Source organism: Ooceraea biroi, chromosome 1 (genome assembly GCF_003672135.1).
Source record: "Ooceraea biroi isolate clonal line C1 chromosome 1, Obir_v5.4, whole genome shotgun sequence".
In the NCBI taxonomy this organism is placed as follows: Eukaryota; Metazoa; Arthropoda; class Insecta; order Hymenoptera; family Formicidae; genus Ooceraea; species Ooceraea biroi.
Window position 1 is genome coordinate 18,236,648 of NC_039506.1, and position 26,650 is coordinate 18,263,297.

The window sequence follows — 26,650 nt, forward strand, 5'->3', positions numbered from 1 at the left end:
GATTCTCATATCGCAATTTGATGTAAGTGTAATTTGATGCTTTCTTGAATAGGCTTAAATTCAATCTTGTTTAAAAGTAAGCGAATGTAACGAAGTAGGATACTTTCCGTAAATTTTGTGACGCATTTTGATGAGTCAAGTCTGTAACAAACTATGATTTGGAAAAGATGCGACTGGATGTATGTACTATACTTCGTAAATCTAACAGCGGACGTGCGCGTATTATTAGCATAGTTTGTTATAATAAATGCCTAGCAACGATTAGACGTCGCGATTCCTTTAGGGAGGAATTTAAGCGTGAGGGGCAAAAATAATGTTCTCGTGGAACAGTATAACAAAATCATTTTAAAACAATAACCGTTGTTCTTCGATCAAAAAGCAGCTCGGAAAGTTTTGTGAAACGAATGGAATGTAATTATACAGGGTGTCCGACGTAAGGCGAAAAACCTCTCGCCCACAGGTAGATCTCGTCAAACCGAATTAAAAAGTCCTGTATCATTTTGCAAACAACCACGTAAAATTTCGAGTAATTAAGTAAAGAAAGTTCGCTAATTCAGCGGACGCGAGAGAAGTATGAATGAATAACGTAAAAAACGACTAGCCGCGCGCGCGGCGCGGTAGCAGCGAGTATCGGATTACAGCGGCAGGCGAGGCGACGCTTCTAAGAAATACGACAACACTTTCTCGGCAACGCGAGCGCTTGAATGAGACGCTGAGAAATGATTGTCCACGCGCCGTCTCGCCTGCCGCTGTAATCCGATACTCGCTGCTCTCGCGTTCTTCTAAGAAATACGCTCGCGTCGCGCGCGCGGCTAGCCGTTTTTTACGTTATTCATTCATTCTTCTCCGCTGAATTAGCGAACTTTCTTTACTTAATTACTCGAAATTTTACGTGGTTGTTTGCAAAATGCTACAGGACTTTTTAATTCGGTTTGACGAGATCTACCTGTGGAGCGAGAGGTTTTTCGCCTTATGTCAGACACCCTGTATATTAGCAATAATAGTGCAACAGAAATGCATATTGAATACGTTTAAACGCGAAGTATGATAATAAGTTTTTGTTATTTCTTGCGCAAGTCATATCTCAAGTTTTCGACATTTGCGGAGTACCACGCTATACGAATTGCCGAGCGAGAGAATTTTAAGAATTTGCGAGGAAGGTATTTTTACGTGAAATTGTACATTGACAATTGATCAATATCGCAACATCCGGTAGCTTACGTGCGACATATCTTACTTTGTATAAAGTTATTTATTGCGTTAATTAAAAAGTCGACTGCATTTAAGCACAATTCTATAGATACATATATTTTATTGCGACTTGGTGAAGATTCCACAGAGTGATTAGCAGCATCAAACGTAAGCAGAGCGAGACAAGGCGTCCATAAAGTTCCTGTCCGAAATCTGTCTCGAAATCAAAGCAATGCAACGTAGATAATCTATCTAAACATATGAAGATACACTTGATGATTCTATTTATTATTTATATAGAAGTTAACGACAGCTCCGCTTCAGCACCTTATCAAACACTCTGCCTTGGGCAAATCCGATGAGAATTGTATGGACACCTCGTATGTTATGCAGGATCGGTTGGGCCGATTGAACGGTAAACATCGAACGAAAGAGAACAATTTTCAAGATAAGTTCTTGCTAATAAAGAAATAAAAAAGAAAAAGGCCTAGACAAGCAGTGACCACGGCGAGCAGCTGACTGCTTCCGAAGACACAGAGGAATACCTAAAAGTCTGATATTTTAATTTAGCGAAATCGGTTCGAGTGCAGCTTAGAGGATTGGGGAATACATTTGTGGCCGTCGTTAAGGCTAGTTTCCGGTGTGCAGGGAGAAAGGGAGAAGAAAGCTGTACGAAAGAGAAACAAATTAGAAGAGTTCGCTGTATAGTAGTCGATGTTTTATATAAGCTTTTGTACTTTTGTAAATATATTGATGTTCTCGAAGCATAGTCATTCCGCCGGGGCGGGTAAGGCAGGGAGGGGGGGAGATCAGTGTCCAGTTAATATTATTATATATCATCGATATCACACACATACATATGCAAACACACACAACACACACTCACCCACAGACACACACATGTATTAAATATATGAAGAAATATATCAAGTGAATGTAAGATCTTAATTCGATCCCAAGCAGTCTCTTGTTTATTTTATTCCTTTCTTGCCGGGAGAAGGGGGAGTAGCAGAATGTATTAACAAATTAACACAATGAACTACAATATATAGAAAACATTGCTCAAATCTTATGGCTCTATGAATTTTATACTGATTCTGTGTTAGAACTTCTGGCACATTAATTTGTTTCTGTAATAAGATTTGTGCAATATTTTCTATATGTTGTATTTCATTGTGTAGATAAGCGATATTGTAGATAATCAAGTAATGCGAAGGTAAATACACAAGGAATGCACGTGCTTGAAAGGTATATTTCCAACAACTGATAAGTTATCTGATAAGGTATTTTTACCTCCAAGCGATAAGTCGATCATCGAGCATGACATCTGTTGAGAAAAAAAATATCAGCGCAATCACAATATATAAACAGTTTTATTGTTCCCTCCGTAAGTACTTTTTATGTTATCACAATGTTGTAATCTTAATATTCCTCTTTATTATTTGTTCTTAATTAAGTTAATTAAGATTTTATATTACTCCAAATTTATTAGATATGTTCTACTAATTTGTTGTCACTAATGTCGATCGAAAGCAGCAGAAAAAGTGTAATAATCCCGATTTATGATATCAATAACGGCAAATTATAGTATCCAATAATTATAAATTATTTATAAGCTCCTATTTCAATCACTACCCAGATAGCAGAGAGTGTGTTATGTGCATTAAAAAGTCCTTCGCGTGTAGATTCATCGATGAATAAAATACGGGTGCAAAATCCATTATCTCTATTTTGTTGACTCAACAATTACTAAGATAAAATTCAATACGATGTTCAGCATCGCCTTCCTTAAACTGTTGCGCTATTGAAAAATGATAAGAATGCATACACTCATCCGTCAAGACATGATGATGAATCGTAGAACGTGGTACGTATTATTGGACTGTGCATTCTTCTTTTTGAATGTATTTTTCATCAACATTATTTCATCTATAAGTATGAACAAAATTACTTTGCAAATATCATAATTATTACATTTTTTTGTACAATAAAATATGTTTTACGAAAATAAAAAAAGATTTGCAAAGTAACATTGTTTCGTCGTTGCTGGGAAGATATAATGAACGTCAATGCGTATATTTGTTCAGAAACTTTATTTATTACGTATACTAGCCGACTACTATGCATGCGTTGGGGGCATTCGGATACAGAGAATTCGCTGCAGATCCGAAGCGCGCCGTTAAGTGCGTTTTCGTGATAACAGCGATATCACTTTCATTATGACTCTTGATTTGCTCTTTTTCTTCTTTTCTTCTTCTAAAGAACGTGTGGTTATTTCGTCGTTTTCCATGTGATCGAGTCTGTTAAATTATAACATGTTACGTTACGTGTAATAACTTGGTGGCCCTAAGCCAGACGAAACGTTTCGCTCGATCGAAGATTCGCGCGAAAATATCATTCGAGGGAAAGCCAAAATTCGACGATCCACATCGTCGCTCTTACGGAAAATCATATAAAAGTATCATATTCGCGTATCACATGTGCAATTATCATTGCAAAAACAACTATCTTAATCATTTTTCATGTTGTTTTATTTTAACAATTGTAATAACTTCAATACTATTTTGTTTATCATATTACACGATCCAAAATGCAACGTACTGCGTGCGGATAGTAGAGTTAAAAAATTCTCAGTAAATGAGTAAATAAAAAGAAGAGTAGTACAGCAAATAGTCGAAAAAATAAGTTAAAATCGCATTGTCATATTATTTGATTTACAATTCCACAAAGATTTAATAATATTAAGCTTAAATATTTATACCTCTTAATTATACTTCCTCTCTCTAAAGCTCTCGCAAACCCTCAAACTCGCAAGCTCGCGAAAAGAGCTTCGTCCGGCTTAGCGTATCTCGCAACCACATTTAATTTTATTTCATCTTTTTATATTTTGTATATATATATATATATATTTATATTTATATAGTTTTTTTATTTATATTTTTATATACAGAGCGGGCGGGCGTCCCGGGACGACAGGGTGCAAGACGCGCGGACGAGTTTGCTCGCAGAAGAGACGCGCGGAAAGCAAGAAGAAGGCCGACATCCTCCATGAACTCCTAGTTCGCGCGGTCGTCGATGAACGCAAGTATAATATATTGCAAAAATTCGTTTGTTCATTTAATCGCCCGACGAGACGCCGGCGCCGTCACGATCGCCTCGCGTACAGACGTGTCCGTGTTACTAAAGTATAATGTTCTTACCAAACTAAAACTTATACCGATATATTGCACATTTGACAACAGTTACGTTTCTCTCTTAAGTACTTGGATATAGGAAGTCTTTGCTAATAAATCTTTGACTTGTATGTTTTCTTCTCGCTCTCTCCCTCTTTTCTTTCTCTCTCTCGTTCTGTTGCTCTCTCTCTCCTTTGCTCTTTTATCCCTCCCCTCTCTCTCTCGTACACACATATACGCACACACATGCTACCTTTCTCATATACACGCGAGTTTAGTGATTATATTCGCTTTCGATGATTTGCAGGTGTCTTAAATACGTAAGTTTTTTTCGGGACGTTCTTTACGTACGTACTGTAAAATTCTTCGGGATTGTTTTCTTTCCGTTTTTTGTTCTTTCGATGTATGCGTATGTATAATCTGTTATTATCTTGCTCTAAGTGTCCCACGAGCTCCGTTCTCTCCTCGTTCTATTTCTTTAACCGTTCGTTTAGCGTTGCTCGACATTCGTTGCAGGTTGACGTAATCTCCGACGTTTCATATATTCGCTCAGTCTCTCTTTCTCTTCCTCGCACGCATCCATACTCACGCACACGCACACACACGCTGCGCTATTAAAAGCGATTATAGTCGCTAATTAGGTAGTTTTCCAATTTGCTCACGATCTGCTGATTAATCGGAGAAGAAATTTACGCTCGCTCCTTCGTCGGCGACCTTCATTGGAACAATTCCCTTCCCTTTGCTGGAAGAATTCGTCCTTGCGATCGTCGACGGCGGGATCCTCTCAATCGATAATTCTTCATTGTACCGGTCATCAGTAGGCTACTATTTCGTTGATGAGAATTAAGCTTACAGTTAGTGTCATCATTCGTTCCGGCGCTATCGACGGCGTGCCGTCCAATCTTGTCCTCCTCCCGACCTTTTCTTCCCAGCGCCTTTAAAGCATCATTGTACGTCAAGTCGTTGCGGAGAATTTACTCAGGTGCCAATCTGCGTAACGCATAGGCCTGCCCGATTATCGCGCGAGACACGCGGAAACGTCTCAAGTTTCCGGAAAACGTGCTCGCGCGAATCGGTCTACTCAACCGACTACTAGTCCCGCCATGTTTGTTTCGTTGTGCTCGGTACGTATCTACGTCCTTTTGCCTTCACTCCGCTCATCGTGCATTCATTCACGATCACCGTGAATAAATCGCGCACGCGGCAACGGCGGCGGAGGAACGTTTCTCAGTTTGCGTTCAGCGATCTCGCCGAGACTCGCTAATCACTCGGGACCTCTTTCTCGTCACAAGAACTTTTCGCGAGAGTCATCTCGAACCTCTTGAGCGGGTCCTAGCCATAAGATACTCATTAAAAAAATATCACTCGTATCGAAGATCGGATCGCCATCGATCTTTGTCTGTCTGCGACACGCGCCGAGCGGGATTCCGCGCCGGCAGCAAAAATATATATCGGACGCGGAACTAATTCAGAGGAGAGTGTCCATGCGGTTGGCGCGATTAAACCGAGGCAGCGTGCAGCGCACTGGACTGTGGCGCCGGCGGATACGATCCGTTAGACGGTGCCGACGTCGGTTGCAGGCTCAGTTGTAGCTGATGTTGCTGCGCCTTCGCCCTTAAGCAAGCGATACTTTCGTTTCTGAGTTGCTCCGTATCTTGTTGTTGCACAACGCCTGCAAACGCAACAACGCGTGATTAATCAAACGTCAGCAATACCTGGTTACATAGCTTTTTTATTTTCTACAATTTATCAATTTTCTCATTTAGTTTTATTTTTTTATCAGAATTATTCCATTTTTCATCGCTTTATTATATGTTTCTGCCTTTATTTTTGTCTTACTATATTTACTCTAATAGATTTATTTGGAAAAAATTTATGTAATATAATCAATATTAATTATAAAAGAAATATTATAACGAAACTATTGATCTAATAGTAATTTAATTTCACAATCATATTGCTTTATCAAGCGACGCGATAGCGTCGCGACGCCAAGTACGTAACAAATTTGATTTTTATAATAAATATTTTGTTAAACTTTTTGTTGTATACAAGTTGGGACTTTTTATGTACTTGGCGTATTTCTTCACCTTTGTGAAGTTTTTTTTAGTGGGTATTTCTGTCTTGAATTCGACGTATAGTATTTAGCCACGGCAAGACTTACTGGTGGATGATGAAGGTCCCATACCGTCTTGACTCTCCTGTCCGCTCTCCGAACTGGTTGGTCCTCCTTGATGATGATTATGATGGGGACTGCTTCCGCTTCCGTTCTGATCGTTGCCACTGTCCTCGCCACCAGATTTCAGATGCTCCGCTGCCTCGATCGATTTCCGATGCATCCCTACAGGTCCACAGTCAATGAGTTCTTGATTATATTCGAAATCTTGCTTAAAGCTGCTTGTCTTAGATGATTGAGCTGATAGAAACCAACAGAAAAAAATATTCGAAATTTGTCGGACCGTTTTAAGTTGGATGATCTTATTGAAACAGGAAAATAGGAAAGAAGTTACGTTTTCAATTTTCAATAATAATAATGTTTTATGCTCTTTACATGTTTATTTTTATTTTAATAATAAATTATATTTCTGGTTAGTTACATCGCGCGCGCAAGTTGGAGAAAATAGCAAAACTGCACTAATTAAAAAGATTTTTAATATGCTACGTACATCTTTATTAATAAAAAAATTGATAAAATTATTTGCTTTATTAACAAATTAATAAAGCAAATAATTTGGATCTCGAAAATATTACATCATGCTTATATTCATAAACATATTTTCTTCGAATGACGAATGATTTGTTAGCTTTTTTCGTTAAGCGAAGTTATAAATATTAGTGCAATCTTTTTACTCAGTTTTACAAAACTAAGATTGGATTATAATTTGGAATAAAACTAAGTCTCAGCCCAAATTTAAGAAAAGACACGAGCTTGTATGCATTCGAAATTAGTTTAATAATTGTTTCAATAAAATATGTGTTAACCCTTACCTAGCAGCCACGGTGCAACGGATTCGTTCTCCTTGGCGCTTCTCAAAATCGTTTCCGGAAGTGGTAAGGAATGTCGGACCATTGCTCCATACAAACCATACTCTGCCATAATGGTACTTCTGCCCCAACATTTCTCCGTCTTACGCCATTTCGCTCTCCGATTTTGAAACCATACCTAAAAGAAATTAAAGGATATTTAGAAAGAATAATTTAGTTACACGTCGAAGAATCTGATAATTGAAGTTCAATTCGCAGAACAAAAACTTTACTTTTATATCTTACAGGTATAATTAATTAACAATTAATTGAAAATATTACACGTGGTTTGTATTTATTAGATATTTTACAATTACTATATAGTTATTTGTATTTTATATTACGTTTATTTTATATTATGGATTCCATAGTTATGCTATTATTTCAAATCCCAATTTCGTTAACTATAAGAATATCAATATTAAAACTGTATAAAGATGCAAACTTTAGCGGCAAAAGAGTGGCCAATTTATCGCAGCGTTAAAAAAATATTTATATATCAGTTATCTCGGTCGCATTATTCCCTAATTGGAGGACTATGATCGTGCCGGACGATCGGTTACTTTATCCAATTAGTACTCGCATGACACGCGCCACATACTGTTGTATGGTTAATTATCATGCTCGCAAACGGCCACCTCGAGAGCTGCCATCCTATTTTTCATGCCCGTTAGGCTACTTGTTAGCAATCTTGATGATCCGACCTCCTACGGCGAAGACGCGTGCCGCTTTCTCGATGCACACTTGCACGTAATAAACCACGTTTCCGAGGAATAACAAGCGTCACTCTGTTCAACAAATTAGACGTACTTGTTTACGACTCGTTGATCCGTTAATTGTGAAGGGAAATAGTTTTACTAAATATGCACGCAGAGCGTATAAACAACTATCCTTTCGACAAAAATTTTACACTGTTATAGTATTGATTTTTTTAAGAAAAATTTTATATATTTACATATATGTGTATATAATATGTAAAATTCATCCACACATATTTATATATTTCATGTGTATATATATATAGTAATTATGTATTATTAGAAAAATATTATGTAAAACAGTATCTCGATTTATTTTAATACAATACAGAGTTAACATGATTATGACGTTTATAAATCAAATAAATAGAAATTTAGTATGTAAATGATAAGTTTCTATTTAAGAGTTATTTATTTTCTGACATATATATATATATACATACATATATGTATATGTAAAGGCACACACAAAGGAAGGTGCGTGACAATTTTAGAATGTTATTTAAAAAGCTGGACCCACGCACCAATTCGTTCTGCGAACGCATGTTACGCCCGGTGGAAAAGGGACGTCAGAGGCTAGGGCGTGGACCAATTTGCAGCAACAATGCCAAAGTCACTGGCAGAATCGGTACGTAATTTGAATGAATGGAACGCGTCGCCCTGTCAATTTGCACTGCCACCCAGAAATTATCTTTCGTTTAGATTTTAACAGATACGCGCGCGCGGTTTTTCGCGCGATCGATTTACACGCAAAAACGCATGATAACGGGAACCATTAAACTTTCGGAAAACATCAGATAATCGACATCTTGTGTTCTTACAATTAATTGTGCTCTGTATCTAAAGTAAAAGTGTATCCCTTGTTTCTGACGCACGTAAATTGTTAATGGTCTTTTCTTGAAAAAGATTAAATTATTTTACACATTGTATTTTGTAATATTGCATGCCGTAACTTCATTTTATATGTTATATATTATTTTATAATATAATGTAATATAATACTTTCTAACATACTGTATAGTATTGATATCGTTTTTTTTCATAAATTCTTAACAATTTTTGATACTTTTACAATAGTAACAATTTTTTCAATCTCCTAACTTCTTACACAGTGAAAAGAATGATCATATATTAATTATGATACATTAGTCATATCAAAAGAAAGCGTGAACGAACGGACAGATCGTACAATTTCTCATTTCTTCATTGTGAAACATGATAACATTGAGACCGTCATGCTGAGAAAAGGAACGGAGTATTTAATAAGTGTCTAAGAGACACCAAATATGCCATCGCCGTTGTCTGAACGTAAACCGAGAAAGCTGTGAGATATCGGCTAAGACGCCAGAGTGAGGAAAGGAGAGGGGAAAGAAGGAAGAGGGAAAAGGAAGAGATCAAGGATAGAGGAGGAGGATTCGATATCTCATTATCGGTCGATCGCAAATTGAAGTTACCGGTGGGAAGTAACGAGATCTCCAATTATCCTTGGAACATTGTGTCACCCAGCCTTATCATGCATATACACCAGCCTTATTATACATATACATGTCCCTTACGGATCTCGAAGAAGGGAAACAAGGGACGCGCCGAGCGATTCTTAATCTCGGTCTTCTGCCACCGTCGCTCCATTCTGTGTAACGCGATTAGCGAGATCGATTCTCTCGAGATTCCTTCCGAGATTCGGCTGTGGCAAAGCTTTGTCCAAGACACTCATTGTAATACTAATGGATAATGCCTGTTAGCGACGATATAATAATTGTGTGGTTCATTTCAATGATGAAATAAGAAGTTTATACCAGCCATTTATAACAGGTGACTTTTGTCACCAAATTTAAGTTTGGAATTATCTACTACTGTAAGCACACCGAACACATTTGAATTAGTCATTTTGTCTCTTGAGAAAAATTTCTTCCACGATTAGAAAACATTTTTCTTTCTTTATAGTAATTCCTATATTATTGTTAATGATTTTTTAAAATTATTGTTAGTGATAATTCTATTTCTTTATTATATTAATACGTGATAAATTATTCTCAATAACGTAACGTTTTTTTTTGTTTTTTTTTTCGAAAAATGAGTGGTGTTGTTAAATAGAGCTATTTTTTCTACAAAACTTTTGTATAAAACATTTTTTGATATTTTATTTGGTTTACGAGATATATTGAAAAAAATTGAAAGCCTCTATATCTTTGAAGGGTAGTTACACCACTTCAAACCGTTTTTTAGTCGCAGCGGAAAATTTCTAAATTCATCTATTTACCTAATATCTATGCAAAGTGTCACTAAAATCGCAATTTTCGGGTTCGAGAGGTTCTCTTGTTAGATACATAAATATCTATATTTTATATACATATTTCAAAAATTATGAAATATCTTAGAATGGAAATCTTTCATACAGATTTGATAAATTTATTAATAAAGATACATCTGAATTCTTTCCCAGAATCGTCGTCGCGTAGTGCTTCGTAACATTTGACGACAATTCTTCAATTTCGTTTCCATTTCGATATGTTTCAATACAACGGCATCTAACTCGAGTGTGTCGCAGCAAGAAGTGAGCAAGCGGAGATCTTATCTTCTCCCTATTCTCCTTTTATGCGCATCTTATATTGTCGACGTCTCTTTCCCGCTTGTTCTCTCCCGTCGTCTTTTTCTCCCGTGTTATCCCGACTTTACGGAATTCTCTCCATTTGCTTGTCTAACTCTAGCCAGGAATCACCCTCCGTTCCTCCCCGCGAGACGGTCCTCTCCCATTCCACCAGTGTCCCGCCCTCCCCGCTTTTTCCGCCGCTGTCCTCGTTGTGCTTTCTGCCCGAGCCAGCTCAGAGAGAGGTACCCCTCTCTTTATTCCCATTTCCATTCTCGTCCTCTTGTTTTGGTCCAATAGTCAGTCGCCGGTCTGATCGATGATACGCCAACAGGCAGTACTGCGCATGGCCGACTAAATACGCTCCTTATTATACCGGGTGTGCCAATAAAGGGAGCATAGAAGAGGAGAAGGAGGAGGAGGAAAAGCAGAAGCAGTACAAGAGGAAGGGAGCAGAAAAGGGGGAGGATGAAAGGGGAAAAGGATCGCGACGGCCGGGGGGAGAGGGAGGGAGGATGGTGGATTCTGTCGGGGTTCCTCGGTCTCCTTCGAGCCAAGGCGATGATAAAGGATCTTCCTCCACTGCCGTCTTGCTGCTACCGCTGCTTCGGCAGCAACGCGGCCTCGGTGCGCCCCTTCTTTGCCACCCCCTCTCTCCTTTCCTCCCTCTGCTCGGCTGTCCCGCCTTAACTCGGCACTGCGTTCCCGTGATATACCGGGAGATGCCAAAGGATAATCCGGATACCCGATTTCCAATCCCCGATGCTCCGCGAAATGACACCTCCGTTCTCGCTTCCCGCGCTCACCGCCATCACATCGATCCTCTCCTCCTTTAAGACGGACTCTATCGCTGCGGATGCCTTTCAATGCGACTTTTCTCCTCCGCTTCCCCCGAGTGTCGGTGTATTCCCGTGCGTTCACTGTTACGCCGCTTGTCGATACCTTCGGCGTATCGTGCCGTGGGTACGCCCGCCCGCCGCATTTTGGATGTTCAGCTGCGTTGCGTGCACGCGCGCGCGCCACGCAAAAGGCACAGTACGACATGTATGAGTCCTTAAAGTCGGATTGCCCTCTGTTTTATAATGAGCTTGCAGTTTGTAATGAAGGATATGAGATCGGAAGAATATCCGATAAAGATAAAAGCTGAGAAATACTCCAAGAAGTGTTATAAATTTATATAACGTAAAACAATTTATATTATTATAGTCGTGTATTGTAATCAGGAGAATGTTAACGAATGTGCTCTGGCTTATACACAACAGAACTCGCGCGCGTGTTAGTTCATATTATCATAGAATTACATAAACGCAACGGGTTAATTATTCTACATGAAAAGTGGATGATTGTCTTTCTAGTTTTTCTAAAAAATAAAGGAAATAAATGCGTTGATTCAAAACTAATACTTGCATGATACAAAACTTGAGATCATTATGTTATATATGTTAATAGATATTTTCATTACCGTCATTAATATTTTTTCAAGAAAAGGCTCTTATCTTTCAAATAAAAGAGTTATTATTTTTGTAATAATAAATCTAAACAAGACTGTAAATAATGCACAGAAAAGAAACGTTGTGCGCACGTGCACATCTAGTTACTAATAGAATGGTAATGGCGATATGCAGTGAAATCTCATTACTTGTGGTAACGCGATATTATGCGCGGGAAAGATGACTCCGATGCGGCGGCTGATGCATAAGCGCGGTTGTATCGGAATATAACGAAACTACCTAAATAATTTACAGCTATATAATTTTCGTGCTATTATTAGCGCCGGTCGAGCTGCAGCGCCCAAATATATGCATATATAAATGGTCGTTATATATATAGTTTCGCAAAATTATCACCGATTCCTGGTATATTGTAACATCAAATGGAAGGAATTTCTCTATGCAAATGTGCGGAACGGCACAGCGCAAATAAGTCGCGAATATCATGACTCATTGATCAAAACGATTAAAACGTGAACAATTAACATGTATTAAACGGGCTCGTTATACAGGGTGTCCAGTAATGCAAATAAATGTAAATATATAAAACATATACTGCATATACATATAAAATACATAGACGATAATTCTCGATTTTCGTATGCATTCAGCGGCACATCGAAAAGAGAGAAATATCGATTGCTAGAATGTAAGCTTTGACCTCTCATCTTGACGTTGACTAATTCTATGTTGAAAATTAGTCTGCCTGATTTTGGCGAAAGAAGTAACCGGATATAGTAGTGTGATTGTTCAAGTAAAAATAAAAGTATCATTAATCTAGCATGCAACTATTGCACCTTTAATTTTATTAAACTAATCTTTTCTAGATTGATTTATTTGCACGGTTCAATTTTCTGTTTGACCATTCAATTATTATACTTTCTATTTTCCTGTTGCGCTTTCCAGATTAATTTATCTGCGTGGCTCAAAATTTCAATTCGCTGTGCGACCAGTAAACACTATTAACGGTACACACTGTATGAAGCGCGAGGTTGATATCATCATCCACATGCATATTGGACGACATTCCGCATGCGAATTACTCTAAATTTGAAGCACAAGGATTACAAGAGTTGAGGGGATACGCCGTAGTTGCATTCGCGTCACGCGAATTCCCACAATCCCGTTCGCCATTACCCATAAACCAATTAATCTTAAGCAAATAAGCGAGGAATAGGAGAGGGGGAGATAGAGACGCGCGCCCGCGCGCAATACACGTCCCTCGGGAACGCATGACTTATTTGCCACAAATAATACGCGCACAGAGAGACAAGCGGCCTAGTCACGCCGGTGCCTCCCTTGGTCATCGGCTGGTAAATAGTTAAGACGGATCGCACCGGGGAAAGGCCCCATGCTGCGAAACGGCACGCGTCAGGACATCATTACGTGGGACACTTGCCGAGCGACGGGGGTGGCCCTGGGGAGGGAGAGACGTGCGCGTTAGCGATCACTCGACGTCGATAAGCAGGAAATAATTCAGACGAACCGACGCATTAACAAGTGAATTCAATAGTGCGTCAAAGTAATGAAGCGCGATAAATTAATGGCGCCGACTGGCCGGCCGACCAACCGTGGCCAACCGTGAATTAAGACGCGGGATATGGTCGATACGTTTGGACAGCGAGAAAATAATACCACTTTGGTTAATTAATTTTGTTAAGTATTAATCTGTTCGTGTGTGGAAGAAGTGGACGAGAAGGGGCTGAATAATTTTTAATTTGTGGAGAAAGAATGTGGCACGGAACAAAGAAGTATGTTTTATACTGGAAATTTGGGATAAAAAGATTTTTCTTATAAGAATACCTACTAATAGTGATAGATATTAAATGTTATTGTATGTTTTCATAAAAAAATATTTTTATTAAATCATATCATTATTAAATAATAAAAAATAATTTATTTAAAATAAAGAGAAGAATTTGTGTATTTTCGTAACTGTAATATAATTTGTATAAATATAATTAAAACCGTACGTATATTTATAATTATTATGCGTATTTATAATTATCATCCACGTATAACTCCACGCATATTTTCAATCATATTCTTTTACGTAGATAATTATTTAAATAAATGTATGTAACATATACAATTTCTTCCGCATGCATTTTTAATTTCATAATTAAAATAAAAATAGCCTCTCCTCAATGTTGCAAAAAATTGATGTATTATTATTAGATATCAGAAATTAGAAACCATCAAGTTATTATCTGAAGACCAAGAATTTTTGGGACATCTAACATATTATTACTCGACATTTTTATATATAATAATATACACGCATATTTGCAACACATTTTCTCTTATTAAACTGCCTTTTTGGCGTACATCGGGTGCCCACTCTGTACTTTCTCATTTCTCTCCGCCGCGTTCACGATTTTCACCACGCAGACTCGGTTTCGATAGCGTTTCATCGGCGGCGTGGGCGTGGCGAAACTTCGGCCCATGCTTCTAACTTAATTCGGTTAGGCGAGATTTATATCTGCTGCCGGCAGTATTCCCCTTGTTCGGAGTTGTCGTCGTCGTCGTCGTCGTCGACGGCGTGCCCTTCCATCTCCCCCCTGTCCAATCCCCCCAATTTCCCGGCGATTCGCCGTGTTTTCCTGCGACCGCGAGCGGGCTTTATTAGAATTTATAAGCGGTTCCGCGCGCCGACAGCGCCGCAACGCCCAAAACGCCAAGGATACGCGCCACGTCCCCGATTTTCGTGCCGGGTGCCTTTATTTATTCGCCACCCGTTACGCCGCATCCGAGAGCCCGACCCGAATGGATACTCCGTGCGCGATGTGCATTATTGGTCAATTTTTGGGGTGGAACGCGCCCATCCGGAAATCATCGCTTTGTTTGTCGGTGGTTTTTACGAGCGGCAAGAGCAGCGCGTCGCGGTGGCGAGTTGCCTTCGTCCCGAAAATCACCGAGAAATCCCTCCTCGCGATATACGGATTCCACGAGAATAATTTAAGGGAAAGGGAGAGAGAGAAAGAAAAAGATCGTCGTCTCATGTGACTAATCGGTCATAAAAGTTAACCCCGAGCGGTCGAACTAGGTTTAGTCATACGACTACGTACGAAGCAGAGAGAGATTGATTGCATAATCGTCGATTTCTCATTTCACTTGTCAGTGAAACTTCGCAGAGAGAAACTTCTCTACCAACACTTACGCTGTTCCTCTTTTTTTATCTTCTTTTAAAGCCGTGTTAACTAGTAAGGGTTATTAACGATTACGCAGAGGTAATTTACAGTAATTTCCAGTAATAGTGCAAATATAGAATAATGTAACTTATACTAATAAAATAATGTACATTATAATTACATATTATTATTATGTAATGTATTGAATACAACATGTAATTGTATAATTATATAAATTAAATTAAATTACATTAAAGTAGATCAATTTATGTATTCTCTTGCTCGAATTTATGTTATTGTATTTCATTATTACAAGAATTAATCAATTTGTACTGTGTGCTATATAGGACGTGATTGGACATAATTATTAGGGGTACGTTCCACTTAGCGCTCGCAATGAAGCGAGCGTCATTCTATCTTTGTTCAATATTCAACGAGCAATAAAGACAGAATGACGTCGCAAGTACCAAGTGGAACATACCCTATATATGCGAAATTTAGGTCTTTTTTCAAGCATTCTTTAAATATTATTATTTAAAATTTAAATAAATTCCCTTTTACTTTACAAATATTACTGGAAATTACCGTAAATTATCAGTTTAAAAAACCGATGGTGGTTCTCATAACTTGAGAAAAAAATATTTTTTACATGTGCTTTGTGTTGCGAATTAAACCCATATCTCTTATTAAACTTTCTTGTAACTTCAATCTTTCTTTAAACTTCAGTTACAAAATATTTGTCCAGACATTTATGGACAGACATCCTGTATATGTCTTATATAAATTTTGATAATTGGACTTTGCATCAAAATATCTCCACTTGTAGAGCACGTAAAGCAAAAATAAAAACAGTTTACTAACGTAAATGACCCTCAGCTGGCAATTAAGCCTATTACGAACTTGGTCCGTTCAACCGTTATTGAGATCTGATAATCGATGGTGCGCAGCTAGCTACTTCGCGTACATCACGGGGCGATCTCGCCGCTCACGCGTCGCTTCGCGTGTGCGCTACCGTGTCTCTTGATTCTTACTTGCGACAATAAATCTAATAAACTTTATTTTGTAACACAAATAATATTTCATTATTAAAATCTTTTATTAACAAATTGAATATATAAATTTCAGGTTTTTCTATCGTCTATAAGTTATAATGTTATAATGATGCATTCTTTAAATAACTTCTCACTCAACTTTCCACTCAAGATCTACAGAACATCTAAAACAATATGCAGAGAATTTTTTTCTCTCCTATCAGAATAATTATACGTGGATATAAAACTTAATACAAGAGTACGAATATAATTATTTATGCATAACTACCACACTCCACTCTTCCTACTGTGAAGAAAATGTTTCCTTGCTTTGCACATCATCGAAAAATTCCACATTACGTACAATTGTCATAATAAATGACATGATTTACACAAAATTCTTGTTGCCATTTATTTAACTATATTTTTCTATTCAGCGCAAACAGACGGCGTTGGACACAGAAAATTAGCGACGAGGTTTCCCTAGAAATGGAACGAACGATGCGTTTAATGCTCGATCGGACGACGTGAGAGACCGCGCGGTGCATCCGGTGCTCGAAGCTTTCCGCTCACCACACAACGCGCGAGAGAACGCGCGGGCGCCCCTTCGTCATCCCCGGATTGTCAGGGGAGATCGCCTATTAATATAAATAATAGATGATCGCGTTCTTCTCGAGAGGGGGTGGGCTGCGCGTGCCACTTGTCGCCGTCGCGCTAAACACGCAGAAGTCGAAAGGGCGCCTTCCACGAGAAGCATTTAATCATTTCGACAACGAACGATAGAAAATTCATGAGGCCGATGCCACCACCATCACCAACGGTCGTCGCAACCCTATTACGGGCTTGCTTGGCCCGCCGTATTGGACGCGCGAGGGTGACGACGGCTCCGGCAGCGTGCGCGAATGATAGCTGCCAAGTTAGGGTACATGGTGCCGTTCGAGGAGATTATGGCTCGTTTCGTTCGTGAGAATGCTCGCGTGGTGAATCACACGCGCGCCGCGTTCTCTAATTCGCTTTTAATTTGATTCCCCCGGGCTGCCTCTCTCTCTTTCTTCCTTTCTCTTTCTCTTTCCGTTTTGCTCGTCTCTTCTTCTCGCGGCATCATAATAAAGTCTCGACCTACTTTCCTGTGCTGGGCGAGCGGAATCGCAATTTAGCCTCCGGTCCGCGCGATCCAGGGGTCGAAATAAGCCCATGCGGCGTATAATTTTCTTTTATCGCGTACGTGACTTCGTGGATGTCGACTTGACGCGTGGTGTCGTGCGTGACGCTCCGGTCGTTACGAGATTCTTGTTTTATTTTACATATGTGTAGTAGAGCGGAATAGTTATACAACTATTAGGTATACATGAAGAATTGAAACGAGATATAAGAGAATTACGTTAATAATTTTTATTGAAACGAAATTGTGTTTTTATTAAAGCACACTTAAAAGTATAAATTAAACGCGTAACGCGTGTCGAAACTTTAAGCGACTCGCTCAACTAGCAAGAAGAAAAGAAAGTTAAAAGAAGTAAAACAATACAAAGGCGAAGAAATCTAAGGCAAAAAGTATACGTATGAAGCGTAATACGTTAAAAAAGGACGCATAAAAGTACAGGTAACGAAAATTAAAACTCAAAAGGCCACTCTCTCTTTTGCGTCTACGTTTTTGAACGCAGCGGCCGTTCGCGGCAGCGCGATCGCTGCGCGCGTCACATAAAAGACAAGGGGAAGGCTTTTCTCTCGGATTTTCGACACAATCAATTTGGCGGCGGCACACCGTATACACTATACGTGTGTACGCACATTAGCGCGCACGGTTGTCCTCATCAGGACACTGTGCCCTCAAGTATTTAATGCGTTCGTAGCTTTGTCACCCCTCGTACATCACCCCGTATCACGCACATCCACGCACACACGCGTGAGACGAGACTCACGCACTTGCGCACGCACGCACGCATGCATGCGGATACGTAAACGCGCGCACCCGTCACCTCGCTGGTTGCAGACATCCAAAGGATAAAATCAATAATCGGTCAGTGGCGCCGGAAACTGGCTCTCTGGATATCTCGTTATGCGTGAACACGTGGTTTCGGTTCGTCGGGATGTACAACGTGCATTTTGGGATGCCCGTGGTGCACGTGTCAGCCCGTATGCGGTCGACTTTTCTCGCGGAATTAAAAAAAGAAAGAGAGCTAATCCGCATTTCGAAATAGATAAAAGTAAATAAAATAAAAGTAATAAAATCTGACGTTAAATAAAAGTCTTGAATGGAGGACTGTGTGGTGCCCGCTTTCATCCATTAAACGTGCTCAAAACTTTATTTCGTCGCCCCCTCTCTCTTTTTCTTTCTCCGTTTCTGTTGGTCTCATGAATAATTAAAAACACTGCTTTTTCAAGTTTAGTATAATGGCATCTCCATAATTTTTAGTATGAAATTATATGATCTTTTATGAGAACATTTTAATTACATGACGCATTTTATTTCACATTCTTGCGTTTACTTCTTATTACTCGCTCTATTATTAACACATATAAAATATATAATTATACGAAAATTTCTAAACAAAAACCGAGCATAAATCTTAACACCGCCTTTTAACCAATTTTTTTAATAAAGTGAGAAAAGCGATGTTACATCTATTTGATGTGCACATGAAGCATGCGCATAATTCCTCGCGATCACAAGGCGACTGTGATATCACGATTAAAAATAAGACAGATAGCATATGAGAGAAATAACAAGGAAGAAAAAAGGAACCGGTACTCGCCGCAAACGGTTTCGATGTGCTCGATGTAGTCATGCCGCCCGATCATCGAGCCGTCGTGTATATTCAGCTTCGAAGATTTTCATAATCCTTTAACAACGGGTCGACGTAAAAATATTTATTTTACCCGGTCGGGAATAGCTAATTTCAGGTCTCGGCGTTATTTACTTAGCGTTAGCCCCACCTTTGGAGATGTTGACGTCTTCTCTAGATACTCGGGTTCGAATCCTCACGAGGTTCTTAACCCACGATATCCACCTGTCACTCGCTAGCTCGTGGAAAGAAGTAATTTTTCGACGACGAGACTTCCGGCGTGCGTCCATTTGCCTTAAAATAGCGAGTTGCGCGGTCGATCGTTTCCGGCGATCATGAACATGTTCTCGCAATGATCTCTATTTCAAAACGGAGCTCCGATGGAGAATCGAACCAGCGCACAGTGGGCCAGAAAGCATGCAAAAGCGGACAAAACTCAAGATTTCTTTAGACTTTTCTGAAATTCGAGGTACTTGAGGTTTTGAGGTTGCTGATAACGAATCTGACATGGAAAATTCAATATTCAAATTAGTGGATCCAATATGGCGGTCAATATCTATTAATTTTGATCGGATTTGTATGGAACTTGATATTTAATGGTTTTCAAGGTTGCTGATAACGAATCTGACATCAAAAATTCCTACTCTCTACTCGGAGCGTACAAGCGCCGCGAGAGACAGTGCCGGCACGGTAGAGCGGCCTATCAGCAGATGGGGCACCGTTGCGTAGGACAAAATATTTTCTATTTGTTACATTTAGAACAATGAGAAATAAACTAGTGAGATAAATTGTCGAACTTAAAACTTTGGTGTCTATGCGTCAAACTAGCTTTATATCGTGAAAAAATGCATTCTATATATTAACATATATATATTAATATTATATATATACCTATATATTATACATACAGGGTGTCCCGGGTTTTAACCGACAAACTGCGGGAGCATATTCTACTAGTGGAAATAAGAAAAAATTCTTATATCGAGTTTGCTTAGAAATGCTTTATTACAAAGTTATAAACCAATATTGAAAAGAAATATCAGATAAGTAACAACGGATTTTTTCACAAAAATATAAATTATCTACGCAATGAGTTAGTGACGCATTTCAAAATGTTGTCCTTGCACATCGATACAAGCTAGACATCGACGTAGTACAGAATTTGTTACAGTACGACGTTCCTGAAAATTTTGTTGCATCTCAGTAACTGAATTAGTAATTCGTTGCTTTAAATCTATCTTGTACTCTCCTGTTAGGAAATCTACGTTGATACTCTCGTACGGCAGCTCGTGCATTTCCCTCACAGAATCCGTACACGAAATGAATATCAGTGTATTCCTCATTTGAAAACACTTTTGGCATTCTGATAGTAATTGCTAGTTGACACGACGATTGAAATCTAACGGCTACTGTTGTGAAAGTAACAATCATACTGAATCGTTTCAACATAGTGAACATGAATACATGTGAATACACGTAACATAAACATCTTCGACCTTCCAAATTCTACACTATGTTCCGTTGTTACTTATCTCATATTTCTTTTCAATATTGGTTTATAACTTTGTAATAAAGCATTTCTAAGCAAACTCGATATAAGAATTTTTTCTTATTTCCACTAGTAGAATATGCTCTCGCAGTTTGTCGGTTAAAACCCGGGACACCCTGTATATATAATATTAATATATATATTAACATTAATAAATATATTACTATTAATAAATATTCGCTATCACGTGAATTAATGCACCTTATTGTACGTATCTAGTCGCGTAATCGTAGCAAATCTATGCGATTTAAAACTCATGTACACGTAGCAAATTACAGTATTCGCAAAATATCGCCGAATAAGTTTAAAGTAGACATTATAATGAAGATCCTGACACCTTCAATTTTTGATTAGAAAGTGGAGTCTCGGGGAGCAGGAAAACAATAACCCGTACAAAAGCGAAATGAATAAAATTGATTTCACAAGAAGTCATGATACTCAAATCAGGTTAACGTCCACAGATCTTTACTAGCTTTTTCAAATTCAAATACCCGTAATACTGATATTACATAAAAGAAAAACCTTTAAAAGTGATAAGCTAAATTTTTCATATGAGAAAAAGAAATTATAAATACGTTAGGAAACAAATAACATTTTTCTTGTTCATGATGCCCCTATATGAACAAATATTGAATAACCTGTAAAAACATTTCGCTACGGCCACTTCAACTACTCTATTTTAAGATATCGTGATAATTGAGTAAAAATTTGAGTGTTGGTTTTTTGCCACTTTTGTGAGTTTTCTGGCCCACTGTGAAGCGCATTGGAAAACAGTCGATAATTTGCAAATATCTTCTTTCTTTTTATTAATGCTATTTTCGCAACTGGAATTGTAAATATTGCGATGGAGATCGGAATCTTGAATAAAGGACGATGGAGTTGATTAACTAAACTAAAGAATTTTTAATTTAGAATCCATTTCTTTGTTACTTCTTTATTTTATTAATCCTTTGCAGGCGTGACTCGTGATACAAAAACGAAATTTTCAACGAAGAACAGAAATTGATTAATGATTTAAAATAATTTGCGGTCTGTGATTGATATCGTTTGTATTATTTAGCGGAAATTTTAAATTGTAATACCAAACGAAGTTTTTTACGAATACACGAATACGAAAGTAAATAATGTTTAACATAAGATGTCAACAGAAAATGCAAAGCATGCTAACAAGTCAACAATGATAACAGCAAATTCCTTCATTTTCCGAAAATTCGCAGCGGCGATTCGCTTTATCAAGGAACCGTATGGTGAATATATTGTTCCTGCGACGATGTCACGCGACGTCGACGACGTAAAAAGGAGGATCGCGGTTCCGATTGCGCGCAAATTACCATAAATTCGCCGTGCGGATGGTAATACCCCGGCATAATTCTCCGCGACTTACGACGATGAGTGCCTACTAAACATAAACACGAGGAACAGGAGGAAGTCTCGTCCACCCGCTGAAAATTCGCGGCTCATTTGAGCCGTTTCCGCGCCATTACCCTTTCTTAGCGCGAGACTATCTCTCCCTCTCCCTCTCTCTCCTCGAGAGAGACTCGCTCTCACCGTGAAGTTCACGAGGAGGCGGGAAATCGTAGGACGTTGTAGGTGGAGATCGAAGAGATCGAGATAAAGGACTTCCATAGAGGAAGACGAGGCGCGGGCGGAGGTCGAAGAGGATAGAGGAGGAGGAAGAGAAGAGGACTTAGTCATAGTGGCGTGGACGTGACTCGATTCCTCGTTATGTCATTCCGGGGAATTATACCCTCCAACGAGTTTTCTTCCCGCCGCTCTGCCGTTCTCTAATTGTCGGCGAAACCGACCAGGCTCATTTCTCGCGCGCGATGCGCGCGAAATCCGAATGTCGGACATCGTGTTATTTCGTACTAAATATTTATGTTAACCAACTATAATACCTTATAATACCAACCCATTATAGACACCCACAGTTCGGGAAAGATGACACTTTCGTCGACTCGAACGCCTTTATTGTATCTTGAATCAACAAAAATATCTCTGTTTAAATCAGTCACACATAACTTATGGGAATCCAAGCCAATGATTTTCACTAAATTCCTGAGAGTCTAAATGAGCTTCATTAATCTTCTTTAAAACCCGAGGTTTAGCGATGCCTATTTGTTTCGGTGTCTTCTCTCAGTATCATCCTTTTCTGTTCCGCTTTCGCGTTCAGAGATCAAATAAGTTTTGTCCGTCAATTTTACTGAACAATTACTACAGCACAATACTTAACTGTAACCACGTAATTCTATTGTTCCCTTTCAGTAAAGACGACACACACCGATTCCGTTAAAGAGAATGCGATTGGGAATTTTATTATCGTTCGCAGAAATTCACGAACGCTCGCCGGGTGTTCACATCCCCAACTACGTACGTCACTTCTTCACGTGCGGCTATTATACTAAAAAGCGTGGAGCGGCGCAACCGTACGACGGGTTCCTCGGGGTGGGCTCGCGGGTTCGATCCCGCGAATAATACAGTAGCTGCTGCCACAACGAACGCGTTCGACAGAGAGACTACGTGCTAAAGGAGCGTTTTCCTCGACGATGAGGCCGAATTCGAACAAGAAGCCGCTCCCAGCCGTTTTACGAGCGGTGCTCTTTCTCTCTCTCTCTTTCTCTCTCGCGCATTACCGCGCACGAGTGCCAGCCAGCGCGAGGCCGCCATTTTGTAGATTGCACCCGTAGGTTGTTTTTCCGCGGTGCTCGTGAGACGCGTGACATTAACTTTTAATGCGAGCCACGGGAGAGCTCGAGAGACTCGACGAAACGTCGTTTTAACTTATTCAACATCCGCAACGATGCTCGTGAAACGGAAATCTGTTTTTGCCCAATCGGATCGCCCTGTTACAAACTGCTATTACAGCGACGTTGAATTATGCGTGCTGTATATATTAGGCGCGCACATTCATTCGGTGCTGTTTTTCTTTTTAAGAAATTGAGCCTTTATTTAGTTTCTTTTTTTTCGAGAGAGTCCATTAATAAGATAAACCCCTTTCTATCCCAATTTCCCGCAAATCTCCTTATAATCAATCATTGTTAAAAAAGCCTCAAAATACACGGAATAAAATTTTTGCTCATTGATAAAATGACGAGTCCAATTTGCCAATTGCCAATTTGCGCACTACCAATTTCGCTTTGGACTCTTATTTGCTACTATTTGTGTCACTGTTTGAAAATTCTTTATCGACAGTCTTTATCTAGCAGCAATAAATACTTTATTTTTAGTATTTCACTTTTGAGATGATCTGAAGATAAATATCACATATATTTGATATATTCTACTTAAAAAAAGCCAGTTAAAAACTCTACAATTTCATTTCCTGGTTCATTTGACAAACACGATATGAACCTTTCACAAGAATTTAATATTCTGTACTACCGTTAAACAATTATTACTCTCGAAATTGATACTTCGCATAAAAAGAAAAATACGAGTAATTGCATGAAGTCCTATTTAAAAATTTCTATCGACGTGCGGTCTTTCCGAAGAGAGACTGAAAAAACACAACCACCAGAACGCATCGGGCGGAACCGTTAATTATCAAAGGGCGATACGGAGTATATCGTGAAACGTGACAGGGTGATCTTGCAGAATGAGAAGGAAATGTCGAACGCCCTGTCGGGGAAGAGCGACTCGCGCCTCCTACCTGGCAGGCCTTTTTAACGAATCCTCAATGGCGCCCGAGCGTAAAACGGGGCCTTGACAATGGGGGCCTTGTTGTCAGGAAGGGGGATTCCTTCAGAGGGACTTTTGTCAGGGAACTCACGTGGAACCCGGGTGAGAACTCTCGAGAGCCCCGTGGATGACTTGCGTATCGCGAGCCGCTCGCTGCTACTTGAAGTGAATTTTTTCTCCTTCAACACGAGAAGAGACGAGGCTTTCCATCCTTTCTGCTTTCTTCGGCCGGACGGACGCATGTGAATCGCGTCAAAATTCCTCGCTAATGGGCCGTTTACGGCGGTCCCGCGTTGCGCACCGCTTCTCTTTCGACGGACTTACCATTTCACTGCGATGCGTTGCGATAAAACATTCCGGAGTAATCGTAACGCTATCATAATCCGCTTTGCGAGAATATCGCAAAAATGTCGCGAAAACATTGCAATTTTCGAAGGCTTCTCAATTTATCGTAACATCGCGATTATAATCACATATACAGATTTATTGATTAATCTTCGTCACCATTTTGTAATATTTTTTTCCATCTATCGAGCACAAAACGCTTCTCGAAAAAAGAAAGACTTAATAAGATAAGATTAAGCTAAAGATAAAGACTCAATTTCTTCGAAAAAAAGTACCGAATTAATTTACACACCTAATATACTGAATCATATTTGCGTTCACGGAAGCTTCATTCTTCGCGCGGTGTCCGTAGATTAGTGCAACTGTACTTTCAACGTGCAAATATTGAGGAAACAATATCGGAACGCGCGAATCATTCGTAGTTGCGAAATATTAGCCGACTCGTTTTCTCGTTTGCTGTACTGCTCGACTCGTGCAGCTCTAATCGCGTAATATTACTCAATACTCATCGCTGTCATAATTTACTTCAAATCACTCCGCAATAACGGCGCACCCCTTCTGCGTATATCGATCGTGCCGGAAGGGCCGGCGGAAAGACAGGGTGCAATTTTCGCGCGGCGCTCCCCCACCTGCGCGCCCCCATAAGAAACCATAACCCTCCGAAATTATGTCCGTTTGTGCGCGATTCTACCCGCCAATCAGACGCAGCCGAGTCGCGGACGCGATCGCTATAACGAGTCGCCTCCCTCGTGTCATTTACAGGGAAGCCGATTGTATGGCAGACGGTTCGAACACTTCATCTTCTTCAATAATATAATAATATAATAATACTCTGTAACACGTACGCACTATTATTAAGTTATATATTATAATTAAAATTCATCAATTGCTATCGTCATTGCTTTTTATTTCAGAATTTAAGTATGCAAATGGGTTGTGTGTGTATCATATGTATCTTTTATTTTCTTTAACTATTGATCGTTTAAAAATAAAAAAACGGTTCTTTTAGTATATTAAATATTTATTAAGGAATTTTACATTTGCAAAATTCTACTCAGTTGAAACTTTTAAATCGCTAATACACACACTTATAATAAAATCGATGATAAAATTGACTATAAGTTATGGTAAAAAAATTATATTCATTTTTATAGTAAATAATTCTATTATAATACTAATAATATAGTACCATTATACTATTCCATTATATCATTAGCAGTATTCTATATGCTTGGCGCCTCAGGATAAATTATAGTAAAATTATAGTAATTTTAACTATTTTTTTTATCAATGTATGAATTATTTCATAAGAATTATAAACGTATTTGTGAGTATCCGTTAAATTTTCCTAACTTAAAACTACAATTTTAACCGCGCGCGAAATCACAGTTGCAGTTACTGTCCATCTACTCCTCCCACCCTCTCCCAAAATTCCCGCAAACCTGTCTCGTTACATGGCAGTATTTCGTGCATAAAGTTCTTCTTCGCCGAATACAAAGAGCCAATGCGGCAGTCTGTCGAGGACATTTCGATTAACTTCGCTGCAGGAGGTTTTCAGTTCGACTGCTTTTTCTTCGGTACTGTAGCTTCAGCGTGGAAGTAACATTGACGAAAGCGGCGCACACGCGGACAAGGCTATTAAACCCCATTGTAATTATGGTGAATAGAAACGATGGTCGACACGCTCCTCGCGGAATTTAACAACGACATGAAAAAGGACACCTGCTGCTGCGATTACGCGGAGCGAATTCCGAATCGCGTGATTGATTAAGGGACACGGGATACTTTGTCTATACATCATCTTCGTTTGCAATGATGTTACATAAATCTGGATTCGAAAACGCGCGGTAATTGGCAGAAACATCGCATAAAGACGCCACGAAGCAAACATGACAAATATGCGCATTCAT

General features: G+C 39.2%; 1 protein-coding gene across 4 annotated transcripts in view; it reads right to left on the minus strand.

Moving 5' to 3' along the window:
• Positions 1–3,267: 3,267 nt before the first annotated feature.
• The window catches only part of LOC105283320 (dorsal root ganglia homeobox protein), a 68,068-nt gene continuing 44,685 nt past the window's right edge, over positions 3,268–26,650 (minus strand). For 2 of the 4 annotated variants that reach the window (XM_011345966.3, XM_011345968.3), the window contains exons 5-7: positions 7,353–7,527; positions 6,529–6,705; positions 3,268–6,036 (exon numbers count right to left, since the gene is read on the minus strand). In XM_011345966.3, the coding sequence (XP_011344268.1) occupies positions 5,864–6,036; positions 6,529–6,705; positions 7,353–7,527 (525 nt within the window). In that variant the 3' untranslated portion in view covers positions 3,268–5,863. Of the gene's footprint in view, positions 6,037–6,528; positions 6,781–7,352; positions 7,528–26,650 lie in introns of all 4 variants that reach the window. The other 2 variants (XM_011345965.3, XM_011345964.3) reach the window with 1 other exon arrangement.